We start from the raw sequence: 27163 nt of genomic DNA on the forward strand, positions 1-27163 counted from the left end.
TCTGATGCGCTCGTTTCCCGGGCGCGCTCCCTCGCTGGCCGAGGTCTCACTGCAGCCTTTCTCTCCTTCCAGTGGTGATCGCCGCTCGGGAATGCGGGTGTGAAGGGTCCGAGCTGCCGCCCAGCGGGGAAGAGACCCCGGGACGCCGGAAATCACCATCCCGGAGCTGCGAAAGGGGGGGGAAAGAGCATTCTTTCAGTTTGTGTGCCTTGTGGGGAATTTTTTAATCGTTATTTTTTTAAAAAGAAACATTTCCGTGCTACTGTCTGTCATCATCTCTGGGGAAATCAGCCAGAACCACCGGAACATAACTGAAACCAGACGAGAGAGGCAGGAGCCGAGGCAGTACCTGCAGCGTCCGGGCACCGGAGCCACCTTGGAACGGGAACGCGTCTCCGGCGGCCGCGGGGCTGCGGCTCCGCCAAACTTTGGGGCGGGCGGGGCGGGCTGGGGCGCCGAGGGGGCTTCGTAGACCGAGGGCCGCCCCCTAACCATGATGTTTCGCGACCAGGTCGGGGTGCTGGCGGGCTGGTTTAAGGGCTGGAACGAGTGCGAGCAGACTGTTGCGCTGCTGTCTCTGCTTAAGCGCGTGAGCCAGACCCAGGCCCGTTTCCTCCAGCTCTGCCTGGAGCACTCACTGGCCGACTGCGCCGAGCTGCACGTCCTCGAAGGCGAGGCCAACAGCCCCGGTAAGTGCGCGGCCGCTGCTGTCCCTCCTGTTCCCCCCTTTCTCCTTCCCCCATCCCCTCCTGCTTCCCAGCCTCGGGCCTGGGCCCCGCCCCCGGCCGCCTCCCAGCGGGTACACCGAGGGCGCGGGCCGGGGCCCTTGGCATGTCACCCCTCCCTGCCCCCCCCCCCCCCCCCCAGTCCCTACGCCCACTTACCTCCGTTGGCCGCTTTGGTTTTTTGCCCACTGTCAACTCCTTCAGCCCATTCCGTGTGGTAGCCACGGTAGCATGAATGATTGATTTTTCTCTCATGCAGTTTCCTGGGAAATAAGTAAGTCAGGTCACGTAGAGTCTGGATTTTCTGGGCTTTTTTTTTTTTTTTTTCTTCTTCTTCTTCTTTTGGGCAACGTGGCTCTCTGGATTTCAGCAACACATGAAGAAACCCGGGCTGCCCTTCAGAGAGCCAAGCTTTGATTAGGCTGTATGAGGGATACATGAAAATTCAATTTTATTATTCATTTTTCCCTATGGATATTCCAGTTTCAGAGCTCTGTCTTCAGACTAATATGCAGGTGATGCTACATTCGCAGTTTGTATACTATGAGGTTATACTTCTTTATCACGACCTCGTCGTGTCGATGTGGATCTTGTAGAAACGGTCTTACAGAAAGGGTCTCGGTAGAGAGCAGGCATGAATCAGGGTCCTTCATATTTTTGTTGGAAAACTTTACTGAATATAACAGAATCGTTTCATATTTACAGACCTCTCCACTAGTATAGAAAATGAATGTACTGGAAAGGTTCAGCAGTTTTCTATTTGCTAGCATGGGTGGTGACAGACTGAAATTATATCCTGGGGTGGGGAGGTGGGGTGAGGATGGGGGGTAGGGGCAAGGTCCGTTGTAATTTTGGATAGGGGAAATTCTTTAGTTCCTGCTGCCGCAGGAGGGTGAACAGAGCCCCCAGTGTTTACACAGAGAAAAGAATGCAGGGTCCTCTTCCAGCTGTTCCACGTTAAAGCCTCCAGCCTGCGAGACTCAGCAGAGGTCTGGGCTGCCATTTGATGACAAGGTCCAGTTGAGGGCAGCAGGGCCTGGGAGACACTAAGTGAGTGTGCGGTCAGGGCAGCAAGAGGAGAGCTGGCCTCCTCCTTACTCCTCCTCCCTGGTGTGGTGCTCATGAGGCTGAAAACCCTTGGATGGGTTGTTTCCATATATAGAATCAGAGGCTGGAAGTGAGCCGGGAAATCCTCACAGCCCTTTTCCTGACCAGACAGGGCTGCACCCAGAGGTCCTTGTGCCTCCAGGTGTGGAAGGCTGCACTGAGACAGATCACACAGGCCCCAGTGGGATTCAGCAAGAGCCCAAACAGCACCCCCTGTTACAAGGGTGGCAGGGGCAGGGCCCCTTCTGTTCATTTACACATTTATAAATAGCTGAAGGGCCAGGCTCCTTCCTAAGGGTGTGGGAGCATAACCAGGAAGACTGATGATCTGCTCTCTTGACTTCTGTCCTTGATGTGACAGGGTAGTCTGGTTCACCTGCTTGATATTGTTTTCTCGGGTTTGACAAACAAGGTTATGTAAACTTTCGTGTGTTATAGACTGCAGGGGATTTAAGAACAGTAATTTGTGTGGAATGTTTGACTTCAGTGCTTGAAGGGACTGTTTAAAATAATGAATCTTCAGGTGACTCAAATGTTAGAGCAACATTCTTGCCCTTTGGGTTAAAGGAGACTTTTCCCCACATAGTAGCATTTCAGTAAGTGAAGCCATTAAATGTGTGGTGTAGAAGGAAATCACTTACTTTAAAAGTCTCGTCATTTAATAGACCAAAAAAAAAAAAAATTGAACTTCTGTGTTTTTAAAAGTCATTTGGCAATCTTTTTCCTCAAAAATTTTATTTTGCTATACTTTTTGCTTTGTGGAAACCTACCTGTTCCTGCTGCTAAGTGCCATAGGTATACAAAATCTAGAGCCATTATGTAAGATAGGGACCATTTTCCAGTTTCTGAATTAATGTTACAACCCAGAAATTTTGCTTTCTTTGAAACCCTTGCACTTGTCCTGTGGCCAGGACAGAAATTCATTAGTGAGGTCGTGTGATGGTTCAATTTACTTCTGCAGTATGGGGATCATACAGAGAATCAAGATTGGTCATAGCATATATCCAAGCCTGGAATATGGCTCTCTCACATATCTGGAACCTAACCAAGAACCAGTGGGGCAAAAATGTCCACTCAGCAACCAGAATAGAGGGCATCAAGTATGGGAGAATACTTCAGACCCTTTCTCAGAACATACTTATTCTTATTTTAGATAACAACCCTAACAATTTTTTTAATGTGAGAAAGAATCCATGGTGTATTAGGGGTAGCACATTTAGAATGAGGTGACCCTTGACAGCTTGACAACCAGGAAAGAGACAGAAATATTATAACTTTAGACACAAGAATTGGAAGTAGAAGCCCTGAAGGTTTGGGAATGTTAGGGTAGGAACCCTCAATTGATTCTGCAGGCATTGTTCTGTAATAAGTAAATAATTACTATTTACCATGAATGAGAGTGAACTACCAAAAAGGATACATTTTTGAATACACTCTTTGAGAAGAGAGGAAAATATGCCATAAACTTTGAAAATAGTGACAGTCAAGATAATTAACCTCCAAGGCTGTTTTGGTTTGTAAAGCTCTTACCCATTCAGAAAACTAGGCTGTGTGGAATGACTCATTCATTGGCTGGCTGAGGTTTCCTATACCAAAATCATCATGTATCACTTACTTTTCTTTGTAATCATCAATTAAAAAGCACATATTTTTTCTGGTGTTGAGAGTTTAAACCTTGGTGAATGGGAACCAAATTCATATCTGGGGCGTGATCTCAGTGTAATAAAAAATGTAATTAGTCATAGTATGAACTTGGCTCTATTTTCTCCAGGACTGACTTTAAATAGAGATAATTTTTCACATTAAATGTGGTTTGTTTGAGATCCGTGGGATGTATTTTGATACTTTTTCTTCTCTTAAATTTAGCATTTATTGAGAATTTAGTGGTTCACGGTTTATCCTTTGCCTCAGGTTCATGGTCATCTGAAATCCAAAACAAACAAACAAACAAAAAATGGTTGAGTCATTCCCTGAGACTGTGTGTGTGTGTGTGTGTGTGTGTGTGTGTGTGTGTGTTTCAAGCTAGATTTAGTCAGTGGGATCTGCTCGTGGTCAGCTTCCCAGGTAGAGACTGGTTTCCAGAACCCTCAAGTCGTACATTATTGCCCTCCAGTCCAAATTAACCTTGAAGACCTCTGGCCAGTCCCAGTTTGTAGATGACTGTTTCTGGGGCTAACAGGTCCTTTGATACATAAAAATGGCAAAACGGAACCTACTCCCTTTATGTGCAGTTTCCTAAAGAAAAATAGGTTGTGTGACATTATTTATTCATGACTTTTGTCGTTTGGACTTGAAATATGTTTTGCAGTGGAAAACAGTGTAATAAATGGAGGTGTGCAAGTGAATCCATAAAGACTTACTAACTCACAAAACAGTGCATACTTTGTGGGGCAGTTGCGTATGTTTGTAGTAAGTAAATGATAAAAAGATTGTTGCTTTCCGTATAATTAAATACAACGGAAAAGATGATCTGAAATGGTGGTGCTTGAGACAAAACTAACTGTGGAGATTGGAAAAGGACTTGTGGGCATGTTTTCTCTCATTAGAGGGTGAAGGTGTTGATTCTGCGATTTTTATAGTGTTTGGTTTCTATAGAGTAGGTGTATCATACCCTGAGTTGCTCCTTTAGATCGTAAACGGAGTAAAAGGAAAACAGAAGAATTGAGATTTTTCCTGATGTTGTTGCAGAAGATCTTGTTTGTAGTTCTGCCTTTCACTTATTCATTCAACATTCATTTTCTGACTGCCTGCTACTTTCCTGCCCCTGTGTTATGCAGTGGGAATACAAAGGTAACATACTATATTCCAGTGCCTGGTCCATAGATACCTGGTGTTGAGTAAATGACTAATACAGTATCATAGATGCTGAAGCAGTGATATGGGAATAAAAGGAGTGGAGGGAGGGCTTCTGGGAACATTGTAAACCTAGCAGTTAATTGCCTGGGGAGTCAGAGAAGACTTCACTGAAGAGGAGATATGTTTGAGTTGAGTTTTGAAGGGTGATTAGGAGTTGGTTCAGTATGTACAAAGGATTGTAGAGAATACGCATGAAGGCATTTTTCAGGCAGAAGGGATAGCTTTGATAAAAATGTTGCCTTATGAAAGGGCCTGTGCAGAAAATAGTGAGTTGAGTGGCTAGAAGAGTGTAGAATCCTGACTTCTAAGTAAGGCAGAAATTAAAACAGGAGCTGTGGGTGTGTAGGATTTTGCCAGCTAAGGTGTTTGGACCTAATCCTGCAGAGATGATTGAAAACCCAAGAAGGCTTTTAGGAAACGAGCTAAAAGATGGAAGGGCTGTGTGTGTGTATTTGTACACTTTTGGGAAAGTGCTTTCTAGTATATGCATGATCCTCTAAAAGGCAAAAATGGGAGAAGTGAGGTAAAGTTTGGTTTGGTTTCCATTTTGGTCACCTGGTGACATCATTATCTCAGGGCGGCTTCGTTGACCTCAGCATTGATCTGTCGGGGAGAAGAAACGACTAATATGGAGAAGAAAGGAAGGTTTGTCCAGGTGGCCATTTATTTATATGCATGGGAGGGCATATGTTGTAAAGGATTCTTGCAGTATGGATTTTGAAATCAGTCACAGTGCGCTGGTCAATTGATTCCTGGGCCTCAGTTTTCTCATCTGTAAAACGGAGCTAATAAAGCCTTGTTATTGTCCAGAAGTTACTTGTTAATAATCCAGTGAGGACCTGTTATATCCGCCATGTTTAAATTTGCCTCTGTTTAATGTGGAGTTGCCTCTAAATGAATGTGGAATTTATATAAATAATGTTTTTGTAAATGACAGGAACTCTTTTTATTTAAAGGATTATCAAGAAGAGATTGGAGGGGCACCTGGGAGGGTCAGTCGGTTGAGCGGCCAACTCTTGATTTCGGCTCAGATCATGGTCCCAGGGTTGTGGGATCGAGCCCCGCGTCAGGCTCCATGCTGAGCGTGAAGCCTCCTTAAGATTTTCTCTCTCTCTCTGTCTGTCTCTCTCTCCCTCTCCCTCTCTCTCTCTCTCTCTCTCTGCCCCCCTCCCCCGCTTGCACTCTCTCTCCTTCTCTCTAAAATTAAAAGAAGAAAGAAGAGATTGGAGATGATTGGCCCCCTGAAAAGATAGGAGTCTACATCACTCTGTCTTCTGCATGTCAGCTTAATTTTATTCTCTATCATGTTGGGTCCTAAAAAAATTCAACCCTGGCCCAGTTTTCCTACATAACTTGTCAACACTTTTTCCCTTCAGTTGGTGAATGTGAAAAAGCAGAAGTCATTTTGTTCAGAGAAATGTATAAGGACTTTATATCTGAAGCACTTTTCACTTAGGGTGTTGTAATTTTCTGTAATTTTCTGGACAAACCGACGGCAGGTCACACACACTTATATGCTCTGTTGTGAATAACTTGGATTTGCTTCTTTAGCTTGGGTGCTCTAGGGCTTCAGAGACTGAGTATGTGTTATAAACAGGTCCCCTCAAAGCAAGTAAGAGGCAGACAAACTTAACAGCAGTCCAGTTGGTTTGTTTATGTTGAAGTAAACAAAGCTGGGTGAAATGAGGGTCAGAAGGGCTTGAGAAGTAGCCAGAGACTTCCCAGTGTGCCCTGCACAGGTGCGATTCTAAAGAGAACTGACAATGCCAGAGAAGACGAAATTCCTCTCTTCCTTGACCTGAGGAGAAATTTGGAGGTTTTCGTCTATGAGCGAAGGGCCTTGTATAACTCATCTGCTAGGAAAGGTGTGGTGCTTTTTTTTTCTTTTTGAAATAGAATTATTGCTTTGAGTTTTTGGCCAGTTCCTTCCTTTCCGGCCCTCCTAATCATTCCTTCCAAGGCCTTACTGACTTCCACTGGGTCACGTAGATTACGGTGCAGAATCCGATGTCTCCTCTGAGCTATTTTTTGCTTCTGTGGGAGCTGCCTGAGGCAGGACTCTCCCAAAGAGAGCACATCTTTCAGAATGGGAGCCTTCCCCCTGGGTTTAGCTAGTCAAGGCTAGGGAAGCTACTACTCCAAAAGCCATTGTGGAGTTTGGGATGAACTGGCCTGCTTTTGTGCAGGAGCAGGTCACTCCGTAGGACTCATAGGCTAGTTGTAGGGTTTTGTTCCCACTCCACATATCAACATGTTAATACAGTTTTCCTTGTCTTGGTTTACTAGGAAAAAAAATCAAATGATTCAGTGGTTTCTTTTACACAATAAACAATACCATTAAATGGCATCTGGGAAGGAGTATTAGGTAAGGAACTGTGGGACCAAGGTCCTCAACACATCTTAATTCACCAGATACCCCAGCAGATTGCTGGGTGCATGTCAAAACGTGAGGTAGGTGTAATGATTCTTCTCAAGGAGCTTACGCTTGAGTGTGTAGGTAAAACAAATATAATGGTTAGACCAGAAAGAGTTACTACATGCTGTGGCTCCCATGAGAGAAGCCTGGAGTTGAACGAAAGGGAGGGAACAGGATAGGTCGGGTAGTCCAAAAATTATGAGTGGAAGAAGTTAACTTGACTGTGTCATTTGAAACAAGTGCTTTAAGGCTCACCCAATTCTTGCCTTTTTAGTATCTCCGATGTGAGTTTTATTAAGGAAACCACACACGTAGGGGGATTCCATGCATGAGCCATGGAAGGGGCAGGCATCCTGGGCCTTTGAAGGGTGAGTATGAGCGTGTTAGAGATAGTGGAACACGATGCCTTTTGTTCATCAGGCATGATTTCTTGAACAGAAGGAGTAATCCAAACACTTACGTGATTTCTAACATTTAAATGTAGGGACATGAAACATCTACTCACCTAATATTTGTATCCTTAAAATTATCCATAACATCATAAGACTTAGTTCTCTTGGCTCCTCCCAGGAGGATACTCTTATATGTTACTTTGATCGGAACTAGTGTTCAGCAGAAGCATTTTGAACACATATAGGAAGAGACAAAAGTGACTTACATTAGTTCTCAAAATATTATGTGCTCACAGATCACTTGGGGATCTTGTTAAGCTGATAACTCTGATTGAGGAGGTCGGTATTTCTTTTTTTTTTTTCAAAAAAAATTTTTTAACGCTTATTCATTTTTGAGAGACAGAGAGAGACAGAGCATGAGTGGGGAAGGGGCAGAGAGAGGAGGAGACACAGAATCCAAAGCAGGCTCCAGGTTCTGAGCTGTCAGCACAGAGCTCGACACCGGGCTTGAGCTCACGAACTGCGAGATCATGACCTGAGCCAAAGTCAGATGCTCAACTGACTGAGCCACCCAGGCGCCCCAGGAGGTCGGTATTTCTAATAAGCCCCTGGGTTAAGCTGCTGCTGCCACAGAGCACTCTTTCAGTAGAAAGATCACAGACTTATTAGAGGTGGGAGGTAATGTTGAGGTCATTGATGCCTTGACTTTCAAGTTTTATGGATGTGTATCAGAAGATTTTTGTTCGCAAATGAAAACTTACATGAAAGCTTATGGGAAGTGGCTACGCTTACCGCTTCCCACTCCGAACCTAACTCCAAGGAGAGCAGTTTGAAAATCATCTATCTGTGTGCAAGCACTATGATTTCTTCCCCTGGCTCAGAGACATTCAAACTGTCTCTCCCAGACCCGAAATGAGGCTGGGTTTGAAGAAGGCAGAGTTGGTCCCTGTTTGTAGCATTTCCCCGAGCTTTTTAGAGGTGCCCCTGCTGGAATTTCTAGGCATTCTAATCATCAGTGTCCCATGGAAAATGAGGCTCCAGGAGAGATTCATTTTTTGCTGATGCTATGGGCTGTAAAGTTGAGCTGGAAAGAGCAGAAATGTTAATTCCAGAAACCGGATGGGAGAGATCTCTTCCTACTTCCCCAGTGCACTCCCATACAGCACAACCATCGGAATTTCTGAGGCAGCTCGGCCTGATCTGTCTGTAGAATTCAAGTGCTTGTGTGCAGCTTAAATACATGTAGAACATCGTGTACATTTCTAGCTGTGTGAGGATGTGCACCAGATACATGATTGAAATGTGTGACGGAAATGGTGATGCTGAACCACTTTTGAATTTCTGAAGAGCCACAAAGGAACAGGGGAATCATTGAAACCTCGGTAAATAACATTGTCTCGGTTTGTAAAAGAAAAAAGGAGGGAGGAAGTAGGTTCTGTGCAGGGACCTGTGAAGTTAACACTAATCTTGTGCCAGATACCAGAAGAGGATTTGAAACTTGATTTGCCAGCATTTGGATGAGGAGGTAGGAAGTGGTCTGGCTTTCCTAAGAATGGGAAGAATGGGTCCTGCAAAACTAAAGTAATTTCCTTTTTGATGGGGGAATGGGAAAGGAAGAGAGATAGCATACAAGAGAACTCTGTATTCTGGGCAGATCACAAGAATTCTGGTAGCCATCCCATATCTGGATTTTAGCACAGCCTTTGACAAATCCCCTAGTTTCCTGCCGAATAAAATGGAGACATGGTAGCCTGGTCAGAGTGTAGTTATGTGGCCTTAGAGTGGCTCCCGTGACTTGACAGGCAGGCCTGGCTCCGGCCACTGTCAGCCTCAAGGGAGGACTTGGGTGTCGTGACTCGGACACCCAATACAGAATAACGTGTTCTGCATCGTTATTCATGTTGACATGTGACTCAGCCAGGGGTCCCCAAGAAAGCAGAGCCCTAGGCAAGGGCTGGTGTGCAGGTAGTTTATTTGGGGCACTCATCCCAGGGACAGGAAAGGGGACTGCGGAGAGAAATGGAAGAATGGAAAGGTAACACAAGATGCTGTTATCTAGCTAGGCACTGCCGTGGACAACTTGGGCTCAGTCCTGTGGGGACCCCCTGAGGAGCCATACTGACTACCTCAGAAAGGATAGACAAGGTGGCATTTATCCCTGGCCCCCCTTTCCCCTTGGTCAAGGGCTGCCCCAGGGTATCGAGTCCCTGCACTACCAGTGTGAGGGCTGAGCCTTTTTCAGCATCCCACGCTGTGCTGTCAGAGAAGCCCCAAGGCAGAAAGCTAGGGAGGAGTGGTAGAACCGAAGCAGGTTGCTGTCTGAGACCGGTGGCCACAGCAAGGACTACAGTATAAGCCGGGCTGAGAAGGTATAGCTGTCAAACCCATGGATGAACCTAGAGGGATAGCTGGGGGCTCGATGACAGATTCATGATCCAAAATATTTGAATATAGCAAGATGGCTATCACATCACAGTAAGCATAGCCCCTACACTTGTCTCCCCTAGACCTCAGTTGGAAGAGGCACAGTTCAGTAGCAGCGTGCAGGGAAAGGACTTCTGGCTTTTAGTAGACTTAGAGTTTAGAATGAATAATGACACGATGTGGTTGCCCCCAAAGCCACTAAACCTTTAATAATACATTATATGCATACTATAGTATATAATAATATTGCCTTCAGAAGCAGGTCTTCTCTGCCAGCCAGACTGTCCCTTGAGTCGGGGGAGTGGTTCTGATACACACTTGGAGGGAGATGGACAGGTCAGGATGTGGCCAGAGGAAAGAGCATGGTGGGGCCCTTGAGGAACCAGGCGAACACTGAGGCTGGAGAAACAGTTGGGCAGAGAACGCGACGACTATCATTGGCTTCTTGAAAATCTGGCTTCCGGTTGAGGGCTTTAATTCCATATCCATGTGGAGGGTAGTATATATCGAAGCTGAAGATCCTTTAGCTCAAAGTAAACAAAACTCTGTAATGATGAGAGCTCCCAGACAATGGCACACGCTGCTGTAGGAGGCTATGGCTTGGCTTCCCCCAGAGGTGGGTGAGCATTCAGAACAGTGCAGGGCATGAAATAGTGCTTCTAAATAAGACTGGCTCCTATGTATTGAGTGCCTGCTCTGTGCCAGGCACATTACTGAAACCTTTGTATACATTATCTCATTTATTCCTCCTGACAACACTATGGAATGAGATAGGGACTGTCATTCCATTGGTTAGGGAGGAAATAGGCGATCTGACTTCCAAACTATTCTGCGTGCTTCTCCACTGTAGGGACTCAGTGGGTTTCTTTAAAAAAAGAGATTGTGACCTCTTGGATGACCTCCAAAGTGCCTTCTAACCTTAAGAGTCAATGGCTTATGTGAGTCAGGAATAAAGGTAAGAAAACAAAGCTGCTGGGACCAGAGGAGAAAAAGAGAGAGAGACAATATGAGTGAATGAATAACTGTATGAGTAAGGGTGGTCTTTCTTTTTCTTTCTTTCTTTCTTTTTTTTTTTTTTTTGAGACAGAGAGAGAGCATAAGCAGGGGAGAGGGGCAGAATAAGAGAGAGAGAGGTGGGGCTTGATCCCACAACCCTGGGATCATGTCCTGAGCTGAAATCAAGAATCGGATGCTCAACAGATGGAGCCACCCAGGCACCCCCAAATAAAAATCTTCTTCAAATTCTTTCCAGTGTATTTCTTCTATACTTCTTGACCTGTTTGTGCCACAGATTTGTGGCTTTTTATATAAGAAATATATGGAGTGATTTTCTGTTCCTTTTTGGAGTAGGCAGTGGGGTGGGGCTAGATCACCATGATGAGTAAGGCTACCCTGTTCGAGAAAAGTTGTAATGAACTGAATTGGATCTTGTTTTTGTTTTTGTTTTTGATCACACAAGCCCCGAGTATGTCAGTCATTTATTAGCAAAGGTAACTCGTAATTGCAGTCTCTATCTCCAAATCTCTGTTTTCTCCGCGTGGTTCTAAAAGTGACCATATGACACATTCTTTGTACGGTAATAGCTACCTTTTCTTTCTTTTTTTTAAAAAGCACTTTCTATGTGTCAGACACTATGCAGATAGCTACACACACACAACTGCTATCTCCAGTTATTGAATAGACGAATAATACAGAGAAGCAGAACTAATGGTTGTGAAAATTAAATACAGTATATCGCAGTAATTAGATAATGTGCTTATTATCCAGAGTTTAGCACGGAGTAAGTGCCAATTAACTGGTTTCAAAATTACGTAAATCCACAAAGTAGATATTATCTCCGTGTTACAGATAAGGAAGCTTCGGTCAAAAGCAATTGGAAATGTACTAAGGTGTCTGAGGTGTTCTTTTTTTTTTTTTTTAAGTTTATTTATTTTGAGAGGGACAGAAACCGTGTGAGTGGGGGAGTGGCATAGAGAGAGGGAGAGAGAGAATCCCAAGGAGGCTCTGTACTGCCAGTGCAGAGCCCTACTCCAGGCTTGAACTCAAGAAACCTTGAGATCTTGACCTGAACTAAAACCAGGAGTCAGGTGCTTAACTGCCTGAGCCACCCAGGAACCCCAGGTGTTTCTGATCCAAAAACCCATGTTGAACCCTCACCACCACCTGAATGCTGCAGGTCTCGTCCAGTTCTTAGGTAAATAAAAACGTTGGCGTTTAAATGAAAAGTACTTAAGGATATTTAGTGATAATTTTATATGTTTCACTCTAACATTTTATCAATCTAATCTTGGAAGAATTCTTTTCAGCTTGTCCATTTTAATCCTATGTACCTTGATGTGGCTTGCCTTCTTGTTCCCATTGGCTTTTTTTTTTTTTTTTAAATTAGTGAAAAGCATCGATTCAGACATTTCCCTTCCTGTAAGGAAGACTCCTGGAACAGAGACTTCTGCCGCCTGTGCATGAACGGGCAGGACTTGGGGAAGGCAACAGGCTCTGCAAGCTGCCGAGAGGAAAGAATGAGGAATGTGTTATCTAATGGCTCATGGCATCCTTGACGTTGACAAACTAGCAATTGATGAGCTGGGTCAGGATCTCCTTAGGATCTGGAATTGGGCAAAGCACCAACTTGAGTGCTGTAAATTAAAACAAGCTCTCCCATTGTTTGTAAATGGTGGAAAATTTCTGAAGATTACTTTAGGGAAACCTATGTTTTAGTTGGTGTAAAAGTGAATCCTGCTTATTTCATTGTCTAAACAGCATACAATTCAGGAGTTGGGAGAGACTTTATCTATGCCAGCCCCTCTGTTGAAGATTTGGGATGACCGAGGTCAGCTGAGGGTACCTGCTGATGGGGAAGGTCTGGTGTTACAGTCAGTCACTTTCTGGCCATCTGTGTATGGCCCAGACCTTGGTATTGTGCCACTTGCCCACGGCTGCCACAGTCACCACATTTGACGACTATTTGATGCTTTATTTATTTATTTAGAGAGCACAGGAGGGGCAGAGAGAGAGGGAGAGAAAGAGAATCCTAAGCAGGCTCCACACTATAAGTGTGGAGCCTGATGTGGCTCCAAGAACTGCAAGATCATGACCTGAGCCGAAATCAAGAGTTGGACACTTAACCGACTGAGCCACCCAGGCGCCCCTATTTGATGCTCTATTTACCTGAGGTCAAAGAACAGGTTGGTCTCCTCAAAGTCACTTCTAGCCCCCTCTCTTTTTTGTTTCTTTAGTCACCACAAAGCACAGATTCGTTTTTATTGGAAGATGATTGACATTCATATTTTGAAACTCCAGAGAGTTCTAGCATAGAAAGGTTTGGCTTTGTTTTAGCATTATCACAGTTCTATAATGTCCTCTTGCTTTATGGGGACTCTGCCTGGGCCACTCTGGAGTCATTCGAAATCCCAGCAGAGAACTAAGTGTTGCTTATGGCTGCCCCCATGCCTATGAGGCGATATCGTTCACTGGTTGGTTAAGCAGTTCCTTCACATGGTGATGTAGTTGACCAAGCACGACTCTTCCTGAGGGTGTCTGTCGACCCCTTAGGGCTCGCTGGCACCCTGCGGGTACTTTCTTTACAGCATAAGTCATGGGATCTTGTCATCATCCACCTTCCAGAGTAGCCTTTGGCTTAGTCACTTTCCTCCTCTAGCACCTAATAATGTGCATGGCACATAGGTGGTCTTGGTATGTCTTTATTGAAAGAATGGATGAATGAGTACAAAAAATTGAACTCATAGTCCATTAGTCCACAAAGGGTTTACAACTTGGTTGTGAGAAAAAGCTAACTGCAAAAAGATTTAATAAATAAAATAGGACAAGATGATAATCCTAGTGCTGTTATCAAGAGGTATGTGATAAAGGGCCAGAGAAGATGAGAGAAATAGATGCTGTGATGTTTCAATCCCTTACAGAAGCCCTGGGTTGAGGTCTTGCTATCCTTACTTAGAAGTGTGTCACCTTAGGGGCCCCTGGGTGGCTCAGTCATGTGAGCCTCCGACTTCGGCTCAGGTCGTGATCTCACAGCTCATGAGTTTGAGCCCCGCATCAGGATCTGTGCTGATAGCTCAGAGCCTGGACCTTCAGATTCTGTGTCTCCCTCTCTCTCTGCCCCTCCCCTGCTCTCTCTCTCTCTCTCTCTCTCTCTCTCTCTCAAAAATCAACATAAAACAAAGTTCATAAGAGAAGTGTGTCACCTTATAAAAATTATTCAAACTCTGAGACTCGGTTTTCTCATCTGTGAATGGAGTTACCCCTCTGAAAGTCACAGGGATATTACCAGGATGAAATGGGATTATATATGCGTATAGTACTTTGTAGACCACATCGTGTTATACAATGCGGGGTAACATTATTCTCAAAGGACTAACTGAAACAGTGGGGTAAAAAATTCAGGAATGTCAGTGTTTAAAAGGTCTAAGAAAAGGTAAGCATGGCTTTTTTTTTTCCAGAGGTTTTGCCAATTAGCAAGAGCTGAAATTAAGCACAGGATCCTCTTGATGGAACACTGGTCACCTCTGGGTCTGGAAAAAGGCCTGTATCTGATGATTCAGTCAGGACTTGGAGCCGTATGGCCCACAGTCCCCACAGCCTGGCCTGACTGTAACTTGTCAAAGTTCCATTTGTGTCCACTTTCATCCTTTTAACTGATGAGATCGTTGGGTGCTCTTTCTTCGGGTATGAAGGACTTAGATGTCAGTGCTAAAGAATGTCTTTCGGGGAAAGCTACCCAAGATGCTGTGTTGTCACCACCATCCTGCTGCCTGTAGATATTACAGTATGAGTGTTCATGGAGTCACTGAAAGCATGCCATAGGGATTCTGTGCAGAAACTGGCACTTCTGGATCCTTTACAGATTTGTGATGATTAAGATTTAGGGTGCGTTTTTTTTTAGTTTTATTACTAATATTTTTAAATTTTTTTTAATGTTTATTTTTGAGAGAGAGACAGAGACCGAGTGGGAGAGGGGCAGAGAGAGAGAGAGAGGGAGACACCGAATCCGAAGCAGGCTCCAGGCTCTGAGCTGTCAGCACAGAGCCTGATGCAGGGCTTGAACTCACGAACCGTGAGATCATGACCTGAGCTGAAGTCGGATGCTTAATTGACTGAACCACCCAGGCGGTGGTTCACCCACTGAAGCCCCAAAGCAGGCTTATAATACTTCTTAGCTTATAAGATTTTAAGATTTTTTTGTTTATTTATTTTTGAGAGAGAGACACACAGCATGTGAGCAAGGGAGGGGTAGAGAGAGAGGTAGACACAGAATCTGAAGAAGGTTCCAGGCTCTAGGCTGTCAGCATGGAATCTGACACGGAGCTTGAACCCATGAACCGTGAGATAACGACCTGAGCCGAAGTCGGACGCCTGACTGAGCCACCCAAGTGTCCCATTTTTTTATTAATTATTATTCACAAAAGTTACTGTCCAACTTAAAACCATTTAGTAGGAAATCTTTGCATATTTTTGTATACCTCAGCTAAACAAGAAAATAATTATGCTTTGCTTTTTATTCTTTAATATTGCTTCCGCCTTTACCTGTCGCTGAACAAGTGTTAGTTGGAAAAGAAGAATGGTTTCTTGTCATTTGTTTTTAACAAAACCTCCCTATTCTCACATTTCCTTTCTGTGGCAGAATGAGCTGCGTTAGCAAATTTTCCAGATTATTGTGGTACTTGCCGATGATCTGAGCATAGTTAAAATATTGAAATTGTGAGCTGTAAGGTCAAACTTGAACCTCTTGTGTGATTCTGCTATTATGCTGTGGGTGGGTTATGTAGAAATAATTGTGGTCCGTCTATGATGCATGCATGGTATTTTAGGCAGAAAGAATGTGGATGTGAATCGCTGTTGCTGGTTTTCTTTAAGACTCTCCCACTTCTCATGGAGAGAGATGGCGAGACTCCCAGAGTTAAAAAAGGAAATGCTTGGGTATTTTGTTGAGCTCCTCAAGAGTTAAAACGGCAGTGTTCATCAGCTGTTGTTCGGCCCTTGGATAGAGCGGATATGGGTGTGTGAAGGCAGAGAAGGAGGTGCCCCAGGATCCCTGGTGCTCCCACACCCTCTCTACACACCTCCAGCTCAACACTCAGCATGCTGGATTGCAATTCTCATGTTAGCTGAGGAACTGTTCCAGAGTAAAGGAAACTACAGGGAGGTGTCTTAGATCTAAGTGCAGCAAGGGGTTCTGGATTGGAGCCCAGATTGGGGCGGAAAAAAAACATTGCCATAAACGATAGTGGGACAATTGGTGAAGCTTAAATGTGGACTATATCCATTATAGGGGATAATATTATATAATTTTTAAATTTCCTTAATATAATTAAACCTTGGTCACATCGGAAGATGTCCTTATTTTTAGGAGATGCATACTGAAGTCTTTTGGGATAAAGGAACGTGATGTCTGCGACTTACTCTCAAACGGTTATATGTTAAGTGACAAAGGTTAAGAATTAGTGAATCTTGGTGAAATGTACGTGAGGGTACATTTTTAAAAATGAAAAGTTCAAAATGTTTATCTTTAAAAATTTTTTTTAGTGTTTCTTTATTTTGAGAGAGAGAGAGACAGACAGAGCACAAGCTGGGGAGGGGCAGAGAGAGAGGGAGACACAGAATCCGAAGCAGGCTCCAGGATCTGAGCTGATAGCACAGAGCCCGACGCAGGGCTTGGACTCAGGAACCATGAGATCATGTCCTGAGCCAAAGTCAGATGCTCAACGCACTGAGCCACCCAGGCGCCCCAAAAATGTTTACCTATTTATATCAATATCCTGCACTAGAACATTGGCTCCAGGAGGGAAGGGCCTGTGTTTTATCACCTTTGTTTAAGCTGCCAGATAAAATACAGGATGTCTAGTTAACTTTGAATTGAATAATGGGGGCATACTTATATCACTTATAGTGCTAAAAAACTATTTGTGGTGAATCTGCAACTCAAAGTTGACTGGAGGTCCTGTATTTTTTTTTTAATTCTTTTTTAATGTTTATTCATTTTGGAGAGACAGAGACAGAGCGTGAGTGGGAGAGGGGCAGAGAGAGAGGGAGACACAGAATCTGAGGCAGGCTCCAGGCTCTGAGCTGTCAGCACAGAGCCTGATGCGGGGCTCGAACTCACGGACTGTGAGATCACAACCTGAGCCGAAGTCGGACACTCAACCGACTGAGCCACCCAGGCATCCCGAGGTCGTGTATTTTTATATGCCATATCTGGCAACTCTGCCCTGAACCAGCAAGTGTCCCTAGTAACAGCAGAGTGAGTGACACCTGGGAGGTGTTCCTCTGTTATGGGGAATGAGAATTCTGTTCTGTAGCTCCTATTAGATAAAACCCCTTGTGTCTGAGCATGGAGCTGGGACTTTACCTGTTCTTGGACATGATCTCCATGTCCTTCTCTCTTTGATTGATCTTTTTCTCTTTGAGCTGCTTGGAGCTTTCTCCATTTCTCTATAGTTGGTGGAGTCAGCTGGGTTACATTTTATACTAAGTTACCCACATCCTGACACTCCTGACAGTTTTAAGATCTTCTCCTAACACACTTGAGTAGAATGGATACTGGAATCTATTTTGACAGCTGTTGGAAATCTAGGCTGTTGCTGCAGCAGGTTAAGGAGGTTATTTGTAACACTGATATTATTCAGTGAACTTTTTGAAAAGATGTGCACACTGTTCAGACAAATGGTATTTTATAGCATTTAAATGATTATGCTGTTCACAGTTAAATTATCGAATATAATGGTCTTAGGAATTCTACACTTCGTAATATTTTCCATTAATTTTCCCCACTGATGTAGTAATAGTGCATTACAATGTTCTCAATTACCAGTGCCTTCTAAAATGCAGGTGTGGAGTCTTTAAATACAGCTAGTTTATTGCCAGCTGTCCCATTGATAACCTTCCCCTTCAAAGTGACCTTTGAGCAATTTCATAAAGAATGAATATTTATAGTATTTTGTTGTTGAGCTGCTAAAAGAGGGGTCTATGCAAGTAACAGGTGGCTTCAGTTGGCCTGCTTTCACTGAAATGTGATTCAAATAAAGCACTGCATTATTTTACCATTGGAATTGTGATTAAGTGCTAGACTGACTTCATTTTTGGCAAATTATATTTCAGTGTTGAGGTTTGGGTTTAGGGTGGGGTGTCTTACATGTGCGGGAGTTGGAAAGCCTACAGATAAGACATAGCAGCTGAGGGATAAAACATCCAGGGTCTTTATGCAGCAGAGGAATTTTTACCAGAGGAACTGTTCTACTGGGCTTTAGGCTTAAGGGCAACTGTTCAGATTAACCCTCTAGACTTGAATTTTCTTTTATCTAGGTTCCAAAGCACTGAAGAAGGCTCTGTCACATGAATGATCAGTACAGTGCTTAGCACCTAGTAGGCGCTCAAAGTAAAATTTGTTTGATGGAATGAACTAGATAATTATATTTGGGTTATTATTTAACTTTCAATATGATTTAATTACTTGAAATAGAAGATCTTTCAGTTACTGCCCTTTACCCAATTGCTTGGCAACACAATTGTTAACATGTTTTCTGATTAAAATAAATGTTCCAAGCTAAGTTTATACTAGATCAGATTATAATATAAAGAATTAGAAGCATTAAATGGATGAGATGGAATTTGACACAAAAGCTATTACTGAGAAGTCTATTTTATTAAGTATATTTTCTTTTGTGTCTGAAAAGATTTATCAAATTGTGCAAATCAGGTCCTAGCAAATTGGGTAGATGAGTTTTTAAAAAGACAGCATTCTTAGAAGAATTGCATTTCTATGATAGAAAAATTGAAAAAGGGAGAAAATCACATAAATAGCACCTATGATTCTGTTTCTCCTTTTATTGAATTTATAGTGTTCTTTTCTACCACAAATACACAAATAAATTTGTTTACACACATACACAGAATAAGGGCCATATGAACATATTGTAGTAGTATGTATGTGTTTATATGCTGTTCTGTGAAAAAATATATTTAAACTGCCTTTTTAAACTGACTATGTCATTTGTATATTACTGCGTTGCCATGAATTGTTTTACAGCAATGTTTTTAGTGACTGTATAGCATTTCATGGTATGGTTGTGCCTTACATGGTCATTTAGGTTTTTTCCAGTTGTTTGCAATGCTGTGATAACCATCCTTTACAGCGTGGCTATTACTTTGAATCTATGCCTGTAAGTGCAGTTTCTGGGTCACACATTCTTAAAATTTTGCATACAGTGTGTTAGCCATGTTGTCCTTCTGAAAGTTTCACCCAGTGAATGTTCCCGTGAACATTCAAGTATTGACTTGTTGTACGTTTTTTTCTACTATAGCTATTATTAAAAACAAACAAAAGACATCTTTAAAAAATTTTTTTAATGTTTATTTATTTGAGAGAGAGAGAGGCAGAGCATGGGCGGGGGGCAGAGAGAGAGGGAGACACAGACTCCGAAGAAGGCTCCAGACCCTGAGCTATCAGTACAGAACCAGATGCAGGGCTCAAACTCATGAACCACGAGATCATGACCTGAGTTGAAGTTGAATGTTCACCTGACTGAGCCACTCAGGTGTCCCCCAAACACATCTTTTTGATAGGCTCTTATTATTTTCAGGTGCCTTTCTTTGATGATACTTTTTCCTATATTTATGGTACAGTTGTGGTTTTTATTCTCTGTGTCCTTTTTCATTAGCACATTTGTTTTTACTTTCTAATTTATGAGCACTCTATTATATATATGGGTTTTTTTCTTAACATTTTTTATAATGTGACCATGTTGAGGTGTGTTAAATTTTGATGCAGTCTATTGGTAGGAAAACAATTTTTGAGAGCAAGTGATATTTCTATGCAAAGTTTATTTGTCTCCCTCTTTGTGGTGTCATTTACTTTTCCAGAAGGAAAGAAGAGGTAACTGCTCGGTTTTACTTTAATCCTCTCAAGAAGGTTTTAAGTTATTAAAACGTATACAGCTTATATATTAAGAATCAAGACATTTCTGTATTTGCATTGTCTTTTTGAACAGTATGTTGAAGAGCTCGAATTAGTACTTTTATCCTAGAAAGTTCTCATTTTAGAGTTTGTTCTGGGGTGCCTGTGTGGCTCAGTCGGTTAAGTGTCAGACATCAACTCAGGTCATGATCTCGAGGTTCATGACTTTAAGCCCCATGTCGGGCTCTCTGCTGACTGCTGGGAGCCTGGAGCCTTCTTCAGATTCTGTGTCTCCCTTGCTCTCTGCCCCTCCCCCACTCATGCTCTGTCTCTCTGTCTGTCTCTCTCTCAAAAATAAGTAAACATTGAAAAAAAAGTTGAACATCCAGCTGTATACAAGGCATAGCCTCTTCCTTGATTTGAAAGCACAGTCCATTCCTTTGATATTTTAGCTATGATATATGTTTTTCTTTTTTAAAATTTGTTTATTTTGAGAGCATGAGTGTGAGTGGGGGAGGGGCAGAGAGAGAGGGAGAGAGAATCCCAAGCAGGCTCAGTGCTGTCAGAACGGAGCCCAACCGGAGCTCAATCCCGTGAACTGTGAGATCATGACCTGAGCCCAAATCAAGAGTCAGATGCTTAACCAGCTGAGCCACCCAGGTGCCCCTTAATCATGACATATCTTAACATTAGTTTTCAAGTAAGACAGGAATTCCCTTTGGTTGCTCTTTTCCTGGATGTCTGCACGGATCACTTCATGTACTTCAGGTCCTCATATTCTCCTCAGAGAAGCTTTTTTGACCACGCTCTCTAAACCCCTTACCCTAATTTATTTTATGCATGATGTTCATCAGTGTACAATGTATTACATTATATATGTTTGTCATCTGAACCCCATACTAGAATGTAAAGTCCATGAAAGAAGGGTGTTGTTCATTTTGTTGACTGCTTTCCCCCAGCATCAGAAAGAGAACATCACATATTGCAGGTATGCAATAAATATTTGTTGAATAAATTATTTCCCTGAATATTTCCTTACCTGTGGTGTGGTTGGCACTGTGGGTGGTGATATGTGCTATGAAGAAAAGAAAGCAGGTTAAGGAGACAGAGAGTTCTTGAAAATGTCTATTTTAAAAGGGCCTGGGTTGTAAAAGGTGGATAGACACTGATAAGGCAGGCTTATCTTCCCTTTTCTTCCTCATAAAGGTCTTTGGGTCCTCCCCCTCCTCTCTAAGTTGTGTCGTGGCCACTCTGTCCGTTGTGCTGAGTCTCTCAAAGGAGTAACATTACATTCTTTTCATGCCTCACTCCAAGTTGACCTTCCCACTTGAATGGCATGAAAACCCAAATGTGGTCAACTCTTGGATGTTGTGTTTCCTAGACTCCCAGGTAACATGTTTTGCAGTAGCTAACTCCTTCCAAAAGTAGCCAAAGGCTACCTTAGGGGTTGAGAGATAGTCAAATGTTAATAAGGGCTCACAGATACTTTTTATTATCGTTTTCATTTTCTGTTCATATGATTCTGAACTTAATTTCTTTGACAAGTGCATCTTAGATGTATCTCTTTCACTCAGGTGAATAGCTTGTCATTCAAATCTTCTGAGATTTCAATTAGCATCTCTTAAAGGCAGAGGGGTTGCACACCAGAGAGGATGGATGAGGGACTGTTTTTTGGTTATCGCCACGACTGGATTTTAGTACCTGTGGGTAAGATACCCAACATCCTACAATGGAGGAGACAGCCATGCCCATGGAGAAGTTGTCCTGCCCAGAATGTCAGTGGTACCACCAGCAAGAAATGCTGATTCTATCCCAGTGGTTCTCAGCAAGGGTGGTTGTGGCTTCTAGGGGGTACTTTAGAAATTTGTGGGATGCTGCTGTTTTCACAACATTACAGGATAGTTTGCTACTGGCATTTAATGGACGAGGCCAGTGATGCTAGAAATCCTGCAAAGCATAGGGCAATTGCCCACCCCGGAGAATTGCCCCACATCCCCCTCGACATTCAAATGTCCACCGGGTAACAGAGACATGAAAAGCCCTGTTGATAATTATCAGAGCCTACAACCAACTCTGGATGAAAAAGATCTTTTTTGCACAGTTTAAGTAGATGGCAGTGCATATTCTGTTTTCTCTGAGACTTTCCCAAGTATTGCTTCCCACGTTGGCACCATCACTTGTGGTTTGTAGTTGGCATATAAGTGCATGTGTAGCTTTGCATAGTGATTGTAGTGTAGAGGCAAGGATCTGACCACTTCATTACGTCTTTTAGAGACCTCATGCCTGAAAGTGTACGTATTATGATGTATGTTACACCATTATAAATTATTTTTCTTTTATTTCTATTTTCTATCATTTCTAGGCCATAACATTGATTTCCTAGAATTATATGTAGATTAGGTGAGATTATCTATGATTTTCATTACAAGATTATAAAAGGGGCCTGGAATCTGATGAGGTTGAAATCCTTCACTCTACCCTAATTTGGCAGCTACATTTCTCACTATTCTGCATGAGCCCTGTTTCAGCCAAAGTGATTGCTGTGATTTTCTTTTTCCCTCATGTATGCCTTAAACTCAAACTGTCCCTCCTCCTGCAAGTTTCTTCTGTCTTCCCCCCCTCCAAAAATCCCTCTCATCCATCAGAGCCCCGTTTCAGGCTGCCTTATGAGGTCATCATTCCTGAACCACTACAGCTCTGTGATTTCTTTTTTTTTTCAACTACTGTAGCACTTGTAAGAGCTCCTCATTCAACACATGTCTACAGCCTGGTAGCATGACATGTCTTTTTATGGTGAAGTTATCTCCTCAAATAGCTTATAAGCTCCTTTCAGATGGTCAACTTGATTTGGTCTTTTGATCCCATGCGGTGTCTGAGAACGCATCAGGTGTAGGCAGCTCATTCTCCTGAGCTATGCTCTCTTGTTTTCTTTCCTTTCCCAAGTAGGAATTCTTCCCTGTCATTTTGCTGGTTACAGAGGTAAAACACATTCACTGTTAAGGCATTTTTAACCATGGAAAAATAAAAGATGAAAATAATTATTGATCTGCTATCCAGAGCCTCTCATTGATATTATTTTAGAGCATTTCCTTCTAGGCTGTCTTCTCTGTGTACATGTATGTTTTTTACAAAATTAGAATTATGTACTTTCCATAGTTTGTATTTTGCTCTCCCCACCCATTGAGCTTAATGTTGTATCATGGGCATTCTCCTATGTCACTAAATGGTTTTAGAAAACATTTCTCTAAAACACGTTTTATGGAAAATTTAGGCATAGAAAAAGTAGAAAATATGATAAATGCTTAATTACCCAACATTCAGCTTCAGTAATTATCAATAGTATGCCATTCTGAATATGTCGTTTATAATGGATGCATCCCGTTTCATTGTTTGGACGATACATAATTTATTTAACCATTTCTCTGTTATTGGAAATTTCGATGATTTCCAGTTTCCTATAATTATAGATGCTTCTATTTTTGCACTTCTAGTCATGATTATTATTCTTGCTGTCTGGAGAAACTAATTAATTTCTTCATGATTAAGTAATTCTGATTATTATTAGTTTTGTATTCTAAGATTTTTATTGTATTTCATATGTGTGGTTGGCTTCACTATCATTTTTCTTTTCTCCATCCATCAGGTATTTTTTGCATGAGCCAGAATGGGTCTCAAATGGATTACAATAACAAGTCTTGTTTCTTTATTCTTCTTTTAGAGACACCCCCCCTCCCCAATTGGCAATGTAAGAGAGGATGGCACTTACTTTCTAGATACCTTAAGAGGCAAGCACAAGAAGAAAAGAGAAAATGGTTTCAGGAGAAACAGTATCTGGTAAAATATAATCTTTACCCAGTGGATATGTATTTTTTAAATGCTCATTTTTGTGGGGCACCTGGGTGGTGGCTCAGTTGGTTAAGCATCTGACTTTGGCTCAGGTCATGATCTCACAGCTCGTGAGTTCCAGCCCCGCATCAGGCTTTGTGCTGACAGCTCAGAGCCTGGAACCTGCTTTGAATTCTGTCTCCCTCTCTCTCTGTCCCTCCTCCCCCACCCCTCACCCCCCCCCCGCCCCCGCCACTTGCACACTCTCTTTATCTCTCTCAAATATAAATAAACATTAAACAAAATTTAATGCTTAATTTTGCTTAATTTTGATTGAAAACTTGTCCCCTCTTAAAGGATGAAATGGTGACTGTCTAAAGTGCACCTGAACCAATATTTACAAGTGTATTTCTCCAGCTGATAGAAGTGTATTTTAACAAGTATATTTGATATTTTAAAAACACAGCATCTTTAAATGGAGAGTGCATTGTATTATTTTTTCTATTTTTTTTAAAGTTTATTTATTTTGAGAGAGAGTATGCGAAGGGGAGGGGCAGAGAGAGAGGGAGAGAGAGAGAGAGTCCTAAGCAGGCTCCACACCATCAGCACAGAGCCTGGCATGGAGTTTGAACTCACAAACCATGAGATCATACCTGAGCTGAAACCAAGAATTGGACACTTAACCGACTAAGCCACCCAGGCGCCCCAAAGAGTCCCTTATAAAGAGATACTTCCCTCAGATCTGACCCATTGTAGGCCCTGGTAGGATGAGCAAGTGGAGAATTAGATGATCCTGGTTCTGATGGGATTTCTTCTGTAGCATCTGCTGAAATTTCTACACCAGGTCATATATGAGTCATGTGCCTACATACTCTAAGAAAATGTCTTTGTTTCTTCTAATACAGAGTAAAATATGGTCGCTGTAAAAAAAAGAGAGAGAGAGAGAGAGAGAGAGAGAGAGAGAGAGAGAAGGTTTTCAGAGATTATAACAGAGATGTATAGAAAAGTGAAAGAAAGTGCAAGTCTCCCATAACCCACGCCCCTTCCCACTGGATGACCACTGTTAGCGGTGCTGTATCATTTTGATTTCTCTAGGCCCATATTAGCATATATTATCTGCGTAATACACAGAACAAAAATGGTGCTTTTTAAAATGCTAGTGTAATCAGGAATTTTGAAGTCTACAGGTCACATACAGTTTCTCCTGGTTAGAGGTAAAATGGAAGTAGAAATGACAGAATGGGTTATGTATGGAAAACTATAGCAGAAGAAGAAGCTTAAGAAAAGGAAGGAGTAAGAGCCCAGTAATGAAGACAGTAGAATCTTTGCATGTGAAATCCCACTTTGTTCATTCATTAAAAAAACCTACTCTGTGCTATGAACTATGTTCAGTATTAGAAATACCAACCTGTGAAACTTGCCCCTTTCACTCTTTGGTGTTTTGCACATCTTCTCCATCCATCTGCAATGCCTTCCTCTCTTCTATCTGACAACATCTCTCTCATCCTTCATGTCCAACCCTAAGGTCACTTCTGATGTCAAGCCTTGTTAGCCTTACAAACTGACTCAGCAGATCTTTCCCTGAAGTTCTTCTCACATTTGAACACATCTCCACTAGAGCGTTACTCATTGTGCTGTAAATACACAATAACATAGATGTTGAATTCCTTGAGGTCAGGGTCCTCATATGTTCGTGACTTCAGAGTCCACATGAATACATAGTTGGTGCTAAATATCAGTCGATCAAGAGATAGAGCATATATTGAATAAATGATTAAGTGAACTAAAAACCTGTGTGGACCAAAATCTTTACGTTCCTAACTACAATACAAGGAGTCAGTGAACATATTAAGAGGAATAGAGGGACAGTGTGATGTCCTTCTTAATAGAGACTTTAAGTGAATGATACTTGGGTATTTAGGTAATTGGATTAAGCAGAACACCTGAAAGTATTTAATGGGGTTAAATGGGAATAAAAACTTCACTATAACATATCTTAGTGGCATATCTCATTCAATCTTATTTGAAAATCGTTAATTGTCACATGTGGGCATTTTAGGAAGATAGAAGGAAAAGATCTTTGCCCCATGAGCCTGTATAATTTCCAAATTGTATTTTTTTGAGAGGATACTGTTTTTTGCCTTCCAAGTTAATAGTTTGAGAGTGGGACTGCTAATCTAAGGATTTTAGTAATTCAGAACTATGATTTAGAAACCAGAGTTTGTGTAAGGTTCAAGAAATAATATCTTTTCAACCTAGAAAAAAATAGAGTCAAGGTTGCCTTTCTAGCAGATCTCTTTCCTGTATGGAATTAGACTCACAGGTCTGGAAGAGAGGGATCGTGATCTCATCTGTTGGGTATTATAAGTAGACCATGGTATGTGACCTGAGAAGATGGATCGGTCAGGTCCTGACAGGTAAGACATGGCTTCCTTGAAAGGGAAATGGAGACAATAAAGTGACCACTAACACAGCTTTAGGCAGGGGTCAGGGAGATCCACAAGCATCCTAGAGTTAACAACAACAGAAAGTCATTACCCTCCAAGCTGTAGTATAGGGCCACTGACAGGAGCTGTGGTCATCGGGGAAAGATCATAGTTACTGCCAAAGCAGTCCAAGAGGGCAGGAACCAGGATGATAAGTAGCCCACCTTTCTCTTCCCTCCATTTAGTTTCCTGCTGACCATCCCATTGGGTGACCCAAATGGACCCCAGGGAGCAAGGAGCCAAGAGATGTACTCAGAGAAGAGTACACTCCTGGAGCATAGAACAAGGTGAAAAGTGGGGCAAATGGAGACTATCTAGCCAGTGGGGAAAATCTTCAAGTTATGAAAAGTGGCCTTCCCTGTCCATGGCATTCATGTGTTCATTTGCAGAGTTAACTGGTGTGCCTCATTTGTTAGGATTTTTTTTGTTTTCAGACTGACCTCTAGATCAGATGTTATGAAGGGGAGCCCCATGCAGAAGTGTTTTGTTTGGTTCACACAGAGTTTTCTTTAGAAAGCCAACAAACAACAAACTATATTGCCTTTGGGAGAGTCACATCAAAATTTGAGTTTCATACATCTTTTGACAAGTGGAAAATTTAGCAGCACCGAACATGCATTCCTACATGGGAACTATCTGCTAAGCATAGTAGGAACTGCCCCTTTAGACAGGTAGGAGCTCTTCATTTTGCCTCAATCCCCGTCACTCCCTATTGTGGTCTTAAGCCCACATGGCTTCTGCCTGATCCCTGTAGACATTTGAGTCTGTGACCCCTGGCCGTAACAAAGTACTTTAGAGAAGGAAGGATAGATAAGTAACACTTAATCTAGAAAGACAGTGAGCTCTGTCTTCGAAGATGTACTTCTCTACAAAGGGAATAAAGAGACAGGGAGATTGATTAATCTTGTCCCTGGAGACACAGTCTGAGTGTTTGTTGGACTCCCTAGGAAGAAAGTTTTGCGTAGATGCATGAAGTTCAATTTGATTTTTTAGGTCAGTCTCTGTGTTTACCTTTAAACTTTTAATTC

General features: G+C 42.4%; 1 protein-coding gene across 3 annotated transcripts in view; it reads left to right on the plus strand.

The window, feature by feature from the left end:
* Positions 1-27163, plus strand: part of SAMD4A (sterile alpha motif domain containing 4A) — a 214267-nt gene that overhangs the window by 1304 nt on the left and 185800 nt on the right. For all 3 annotated transcript variants that reach the window (XM_058740670.1, XM_058740673.1, XM_058740671.1), the window contains exon 2: positions 73-689. In XM_058740670.1, coding sequence (XP_058596653.1) covers positions 494-689 — 196 coding nt within the window. In that variant the 5' untranslated portion in view covers positions 73-493. The remainder of the gene's footprint in view (positions 1-72; positions 690-27163) is intronic.

The sequence above is a fragment of the Neofelis nebulosa genome, chromosome 7 (genome assembly GCF_028018385.1).
Source record: "Neofelis nebulosa isolate mNeoNeb1 chromosome 7, mNeoNeb1.pri, whole genome shotgun sequence".
Lineage (NCBI taxonomy): Eukaryota > Metazoa > Chordata > Mammalia > Carnivora > Felidae > Neofelis > Neofelis nebulosa.